General features: G+C 35.5%; 1 protein-coding gene across 1 annotated transcript; it reads right to left on the bottom strand.

Annotated features, from left to right (window-relative positions):
- Positions 1-2,551: 2,551 nt before the first annotated feature.
- Positions 2,552-3,744, bottom strand: LOC111436522 (uncharacterized mitochondrial protein AtMg00810-like). Its single transcript, XM_023074284.1, has 2 exons — positions 3,526-3,744; positions 2,552-3,040 (listed from the first exon to the last, which is right to left on the bottom strand). The coding sequence occupies exons 1-2, from the start codon at positions 3,742-3,744 to the stop codon at positions 2,552-2,554; spliced, it is 708 nt and encodes a 235-aa protein (XP_022930052.1).
- Between the last annotated feature and the right edge of the window lie 4,727 nt (positions 3,745-8,471).

The following is an 8,471-nucleotide window of genomic DNA, read 5'->3' as shown; positions in this document are numbered from 1 at the left end:
CCGTATATATTTTTTTATAATTATTTTTATTTGTTTATTTATTTTTATTGTTATTATTGTTATTATTATTTTTTGGCTATTACATAAAGTAAAGATCCAATCATATCTCGATAAGATTTTATATCTACCTATTTACCTTTTTCATCCTTGTCAAGCTTAGTAGATGTGCTCATTGGAGTTTTTGCAGTTTTACCCTCATTGAACTTGAACCTTTTGAGTAAATCTGTGGTGTATTTCTCTTGATTTAGGAAGATACCAGTTGTTTGATTTGAAGCCCAAGAAAGAAACTGAGCTCTTCCATCATACTCATCATACATTTAGAAAATTCTTTATATAAAGAAGGATTAGTAGAATCAAATATAATATCATCCACGTGTATTTGCACTAATAACATATCTTTTTCTTAAATTTTAATAAAGAGCGTAGTGTCGAGCTTACCCATTCTGAAATCATTCTTAATAAGAAAATTACTAAGTATATCGTACCAAGCTCTTGGAGCTTGTTTTAAGCCATAAACAGCCTTTTTCAACTTATAGACATGATGTGAAAAATCAAAAATTTCAAATCTAGGAGGTTGTTTTACATGAACTTCCTCCATAATATAACCATTTAAGAATGCACTTTTCACATTCATTTGATATAATATAAATTTTTTTTTATAAGAAACAAATGCAAGTAACATTCTAATAGCTTCTGATCTAGCAACGGGTGCAAAAGTTTCTTCATAGTCTATACTTTCCTCCTGACAATAACCTTGAGCTACAAGTCTAGCTTTATTTCTAGTGAGATTCCCATTTTCATCAATTTTATTTCTAAAAATCCATTTGATTCCAATAATGGAAATATTAGAGGGTTAGTTCTTCTTGCATAGCTAAAATCCAAAACTCATCATTTTCGGCATCCCTTAAGACTTTTTGGTTCAATTTGAGAAAAGAAAAAAACAAGATTATTAAATAAATTAATAGAAGAATGAGTTTTCACACCTTGTTCGGGATCACCAATAATCAAGTCCTTGGGATGAGATGAGGCATACCTCCATACTTTTGGCATAGATGAAGAACCTTTTTCCTTCTTTTCATTTAAGCTCGCCTCCTCTTTACTTGAAAGAGTTTCTTTTCCGTTTTCACTGACAGGTAAATCTCCAAAATTTCTTTCTAAATCATCACTACAAATAGACTCATTAGAAATATCATTACAAGATTTATCAAATACCACATGCATAGATTCTTCTATAACCAAAGTTCTCTTATTGAAAACTCTGTAAACTTTACCGATAGATGAATAACCAAGAAAAATACCATATCTGTCCTAGAATAAAATTTTCTTTGCTTTTATTTGCTGTTCAAAATAAAACATCTGCAACCAAAAATTTTGAAATACCAATATTTGGAATTTTATTATGCCAAAGTTCACAAGAGTTTTATCTATACAGGGTCTAATTAAAACTCTATTTGAAACATAACAAGCGGAATTAACAGATTCCGCCAAAAAATATTTAGGTAAATCATATTCATTTAACATCGATCTAACAAATTCTTGTAAAGTACGATTTTTTTTCTTTCAACCACACCGTTTTGTTCAGGAGTCTTTGGACAGAAGTCATGATAAAAACCATTATCTTTACAGAAATTTTCAAATGCTACACTATCCAATTCTCCTCCATAATCCTCCTAATTTTAGTAATTAAAAAAAACCTTTTTCATCTTGAACTCCTTTTACAAAACTAGCAAATCTTTTCAAAACATCATTTTTATGTTTTATCATCAAAACCCAAGTAAATCTCGAAAAATCATCAACTAAAAGTACATTTTCAGAGAGAGTACCAGCACCTATAGTACCGTTTTCAATTATTTTACCCTTCTTGTTGTCACCAATAGTTACTAAGCCACCATCCTTCTTGGAAAGACTCACAAACTTGGATTGGTTTCCCAGAGCAATCACTTTCCAAATACCACTTATTTTTCTTGGAGGCTTTCAAATAAACCTATAAACAATAATATTCAAAGTTGACATTTTGGTACCCATACTTGTTTGGGTTCTAACAAGTTAGTTTTCACAAATTTAGGAATCATGTGTGCATTCATATGAAAAAACTGAGCAAACTGCGCTAGAGATTTGGTGAAGATGTCTCCAAGCTGTTCCTCAGTTCAAATAAAATCAATCTTGATGAGCCCCCGATCTGCACATTGCCGGATGTAGTGAAATCTGATTTCTATGTGCTTGCTCTGGTCGTGGAAAACTAATTTTTGATCTGGGAGATCGTAGCTTTGTTGTTCATATAAAGCATTGGTGGATCGTCTTCTTTTCCGATGAGTTCTTCCATCAGTCACGCAAGCCAGACCCCTTGTATCACTACCGTCGAAGCGGCAATGTACTCTGCTTCGCAAGAAGATGAAGCAACTACCTTTTAGTTAGTTGCCGGTAGATTGCGCCGCCTGAGAAGAGGTAAATCATCCCACTGTGCTCTTACGATCATCAACGTCACCGGCCATGTCACTATCACTGTAGCCGACCAGCTCAAGCTTCTCCCTTCCTCTCCCTGCGTAGTATCTCACACCCCAGCCTCTGGTTCCCACCACATAATGCAGGATGCACTTGACAGCCACAAGATCTCCTCCCTAGGTGCTTCCATAAACATACTCACGTATCCAACGGAATAAGCAAGGCTAGGGCGTGTGTTTACCAGATAGTGCAGGCTCCCGACAATGCTGCGGTAATTGGTGGAGTCGACTGTCGTTGTAGTGCTGACTTTCCTCAGTTGGAGTCGGGCTTCCATTGGCTTCCTTGTAGGGTTACTATTTACAAGCCCAGCTATGTCCAACAACTTCTTTGTGTACGCACATTGACAAATGGTGATGCTGGCAGTACTCTGTTGCACTTCAATGCCGAGGTAGTAGCTGAACACTCCGAGATTGCTCATCTTGAAGTTCTTTGACATCTCCCTCTTGAATATTCCGAGAACTTTCATGTCGCCTCCAATGATTATGAGGTCGTCGACGTACACTCCCACGATCAGTCGCTGCTCGCCGTGACCGTGCTTCTACATGTCATGCTCAGAGGCACAACGCTTGAACTTCAGCGACAATAGGATACTGTCAAGCTTCGCGTTCCAGGCTATGGTGCTTGCCGAAGCCTATAGAGTGCCTTGTGCAAGCGCAATACCTTGCCAGGGTTGTGGTTCTCTAGGAAGCGTGGTAGTTATTAGACATAGACGGTCTCCTTCAGCTCTCCGTTGAGGAATGCAGACTTCACGTCTATGTGGTGGACCTCCCAAGAATGATGTGTCGTGATTGCCAGCAATAGGCGGACAGATTCCACCCTTGCCGTGCCTGAATACCTCCTCGAAGTCCATTCCTTACTTCTAGACTAGTCCTTCGCCACCAGATGGGCCTTGTGTTTCACAACTTCTCCCTCTGAAGACACATTTGAGCCCTATGGCTTAGGGTCCTGGCGGCATATCCTCTAGACTCCATGTCTTATAGTCAGTGATAAACGTCATCTCTTCTTGCATCATTCTGCCAGCACGGGTTCCTTTCGAATGACTCCTAAAGTGTTCAATTCATCTGCGCTGATGACATGCAGTTCATCCACCTCTTGTTCGAGCTCGCGCTCCCCTATTCTAGGTGATTCACCTCCTCCCACTAGGTCTTCCATCCTCCAGTACCTAGCCACCAGATCATCATCATGATCGGCATCCAGCGATGAATCTGCAGTACGTGGTGTTGCGATGCTGCACTCCTCCATCTCTCGGTTTGATGATTAGGTACTCTACCTTGAATTGATTTGGATTTTGGAATGCCTGGGTCACATAGTTAATGAAGACGACCTTCAGCCCCCTAGGATCGAGCTTGGCGAGATAGGGACGCGCTACCTTCATGTATGCGACGCAGTCGAACACTCGAAGATGAACCCACATAAAACTTAAACTACATAAAACTCTCTCACCTCCTCTATAAAGTTTAGCTCTCCATACAAGCTGAATTAAACAGAGGAACCCACATCTCAATCGTATTAAATTGTTAGAATAAGAAATTCCCTTCCTGTAAGGAATTACAAATTTATCCAGCTTTGTTGTTGTTCTTCAATGGAAGTTCCCTTCCCTTGAGCTCTCACATCCACCTATCTGCCCCAATCAATCCTTCACATCCACCTCTCTGCCCCAATCAATCCTTCTTGGTTTTCTTTCCCTTCTGCTGTCAAAAACGGTTGGATTAGGGTTTTGTTCTTCTTCTTTTATTTCACATCCGTTCACTGCAGCAGAGGCTGCTGCTGTCTAATCCGAAAATCTGCTTTCTAAAGTGTGACTCTCCTCCTTTTTTAGGTATCATTTTCCTTTTATAATGTTGTTTCTTCTTATTAAGGGATGAGAAAGGATAAAAGCATCTACCTAGGATGTTTCTAATTTGATAGTCAATGACCCACGTGGATTGCTAATGTGGATTAAAATTTCCATGTCATCCCCAAAAAGTTTGATTTCCGAATTGCTTCAGCATTACGGTCAGCAATTTATTTACAGATTTGCAAGTAGTGTTGTTTCCAAATTTACTACAACATCATGGTACAACATTTATGTTCTGGAAGTTTTCCAAATAACTCAATTAAGTATACAATTAAGCTTGATTTATGCAAATCGATATTTTTTTCATATTAAACCACAATCGACTATTTCATGTATACTAATTAGAATAAATGGTGAGTATGAGTGCAAAATTAACTCTAAAAAGACATGATATAACTCAACTTTTGGAGAGTTGTCAGCATAATCAATTTCTTCTTGGTTGATATTTTTCTCCATGTTTTCTAGCCTAAGTAGGTGATTTGCTACATGAATTTTAGCTCCCTTCGTATCCAATATTTATATCTCAAATTCTTGTAGTAGTAGAATCCATCCGATTAATCTTGGCTTGGCATTAAATTTCATCATTAGGAGATTGATTGTCCTATGATTAGTGAGCACTTTTACATTTGGCTCCAAATAAATAAGCTTGGCAATTTTCAACATCAAAAACTACAGTTAGCCGCTCTTTTTCATTTGTTGTATAATTCACTTGAACTTCATTCAATATTTTGCTTCAATAATAGTTAGGATGAAGTACATTTTCGTTCTTAAGCTCTAGCATTTCTCCTATAGCTTGATCACTAGCATCTCATATTAATTCAAATGGTGTTATAGCATTGCCCCTATAACCTAATCAATACTAATTCAAATGGTGAATTATAGTCGAGGTTGACATTATAGAGTTATAGTTTAACCTGTCTTTAATGCTTTAAAAGCTATCCTGCATTGTTCATAAAAAATGAATTTCCTATTATTTTTCTCCAACAAGTGGCATAAAGGTTATTCTTAAGAAGTCCTTAATAAACCTCCTATAAAACCGTACATGGCTTAAGAAACTTCTTATTCCTTCAAAAGAAGTACGTGGATTTAGTTTTTCAATGGCTTCAATCTTGACTCTGTCCACTTTTATTCCTATTCTCGATATGTTGTAGCCTAGCATTATCTCTTCATTGACAATGAAATGACATTTTTTTCCTATTTAGTACAAGATTTTTCTCCTTTGCACAAAGAAGCCATCCATGAAAATCTCCATACACATTTCCACCATGTCTTTAAAATAGCAATCATACATCATTGGAATGTTGCTAGAGTGTTAAATAGCCTAAATGGCATCATTCTATAGGCAAAAACATCAAGTAAGCCTTATTTAATAGCAATCTTCAATCCATTATAGGAAGTCTCCATATGGATACAATGGGGTAGTCCATGGTGAAAATATTTTTCAACTCCCAAGCTTCACATAATGTTTTAGCTTCAAATGGTTGATAACAAACAATTTCATTTCTAAACCATGCATTTCTAGTTGGTGGGAAGTACTTGATAAATAAATTCTCTACAAAACTATTTCAAGAATTAATTTCTCCTCATGCTAAGGTGTTTAACAATGATTTAGCAGCAACACTTGGAGAACAAGGGTCTAAACTCATTTTAATTACATATTTATCCACCCCTTTGAATCATAATAGCTCACCGTAAAAAATAACTTTACATGTAGGTGGAGAATTTTTAAGGGTACTCCATAATGTTGCCGAATGGTTGAAGCATTTAAAGCATCACGAACGGTAGCTTTAAAGTAGTTGCTTGCATTTTAGGTCTATTAAGTAATAAGTAAATTATCGATTCCATGAAGAAACATTTTTTGTTGAGTCACTTTCGTGGTTGAAAATTAAGTGACTTTAAGAGTCATTCGAATGTGTATTGATGAGTGTAAAATCTTTAAATATAAGATATGAAGAGTGGCAACTCAAAATAGAGATCAACCAAAAAATCAATCATATTTAGGAAGGTTGGGCTAAGAGAGCTTAAATAGATAAGAGAAACCACTCTAGGTAAAGTTGTCAACTAAATAAATATGTAGATTACTAATAGTAACTCTTTAATAAACTAAAATCACACCGTCCACATATTTTAACTACATAAAACTCTCTCACCTTCCCTACACGGTTTAGCTTATCGTGCACACTGATTTAGCTCACCATACACATTGATTTACACACAGGACTCAATATCTTAATCATAAAAAAATTAATAGAATAAAAAAAGAGAGCAAGTGATTAGAGAGTTATATTTACTTCAACGGAAGTTCCCCACTCTTGTCTTAAGCTATCCTTCTCACTCTTTTTTTTTTTTTTCTTCTGCTGTTATCAGCTACTAAATTAGGGTGTTTTTTTTCTTGTCCTCTCTTGATTTTAGCAACAGGAGCCACCTATGCTTTTACCCTTTTTTTTTATTCTGTATTTTCTTCTGCCTTTGTTGATTGGCCTCTCTTTTTGGCAACCTTTCGTTTTTATATGGTTTATTTCTTCCTATTTAGGGTTGAAAAGTGATTAGTCATCCACATAAGCAGCCTTTCTATTATGCAAACAATAATTAGTATGGCATGTTGATTGAGATTAGAATTTGTTGCAAAAATTAAATGTTTCAGCAAACGTCATCCTAATCAGATTACTCCAAGATTTGTTGTAGTATTATGATTAAATTCTCAACTAGAATGCCTTCATGCAATTTGATCACCTTTTCATATTGAACTATAATGAACTATTTCGTGGTATGCATATGTTTTTATCCCTGAAATTCTTTTATCATTTTAAGATTATATTATTTTTTTATTCAATAAAGTTTAATATTTTGATCCCTAAACTTTTTTAAGAAATAAGAGGTGCTCTCAACATTAGCTCCCGAAAAATATAGTAAGAGAAGCATTTGTGCTCTTTTTTAGCCAATGACGAAGTTTCTTTGCAATTCTATGTAGTTTAGGTTGCATGTAGAATCAATTTTGCTTGTGGTATGTAGTTTAGGTTGGATGTAGAATCAATTTTGCTTGTGGGGTGATTTGAATCTCAAACAATGTTTTTGCCTTGAGATATTGTTGAAATTTTGGGTGGGATTCAAAAAATATGTCAACAACAGAATTCGAACCTAAACGCGAAGAGTTTAATTGATTTCAGAGCTCAATTGATTTCAAACCTGTCGCATTAACCACTCAAGCACATCAGCATTTATTAGCAAAAAACTATTTTTAATTTCACCAATTATGTAAAAGTCAAATGGTCAATTTGACTTATTCTTTTGTGGAGATTAAAGGGGATTGGGAATAAATCTCATCCACAAACGTCTTTTGTCGGGAGACTATAAATACCCACAATATGTTATGTAAAATTCAGATTCATGGATGAATGTAATTCAAATCTCAAATTGAGACATTTGCCTTAGAAATCCGAGCATCATATTTGTCATTTCTAAGTTTCAAGCAATTTTTGTGGTAGAATTGCACCCGAGCCATTCAATCAAGCCTTAATCAAGTTAGATTGTGGAGTGACTCAATTTAGAACAAGGTTCCAAATCTTGCTTCTAGATCTTCGATCATAAGAGGTATCTAATTCTAGCCTTATCTCTTGGTTGATCCAAATTTCGTATAAGGAGGTGTTAATTACTTTAATTCAAGGGTTCTTGCTAAAACAAAAGCTTGGATCGTTGGGTTGACAATTAGGGTTGCCTTGTCAACAATTTAGTAATTTAGAGTTATTGTATCTCATTAATGTATTTTAAGACATTTTAGTTACTTTAGGCTACAATTACATCATTGTTAATTATGGCCATTAAGTATGAATGTTATAACTCTTGGAATGTCTTTAATAGTTTCATTTTGAGGCTATATAAAGTCATGTATGTTGTATTTGTAAGTAGACTTGGAAATGTAGTAAAAAAAGTTGTGTGCTTTCTTTAGCCAATGGCTAAGTTTCTTTGCAATTCTATGTAGTTTAGGTTGCATGTAGAATCATTCAAGCTCGACATGATCAATCTTGCTTGTGGAGTGATTCGAATCTCAAGCAAGTGTTCTTGCCTTGAGATATTTGATCAACAAGAATCATTCAAGCTATAGACGTGATCAATCTTGCTTGTGGAGTGATTC

This window comes from Cucurbita moschata, unplaced genomic scaffold (assembly GCF_002738365.1).
Source record: "Cucurbita moschata cultivar Rifu unplaced genomic scaffold, Cmos_1.0 Cmo_Scf00055, whole genome shotgun sequence".
NCBI classification, from domain to species: Eukaryota; Viridiplantae; Streptophyta; class Magnoliopsida; order Cucurbitales; family Cucurbitaceae; genus Cucurbita; species Cucurbita moschata.
The sequence above is the reverse complement of the archived record's forward strand: the minus strand, read 5'-3'. Positions and strand labels throughout refer to the sequence as shown.

Coding starts and splice junctions, on each gene's coding strand:
- LOC111436522 (XM_023074284.1), bottom strand. CDS start 3,744: ATGGAGGAGTGCAGCATCGCAACACCACGTACTGCAGATTCATCGCTG. Junction 3,041..3,525: donor GAGTCATTCGAAAGGAACCC/GTGCTGGCAGAA, acceptor CATGACATGTAG/AAGCACGGTCACGGCGAGCA.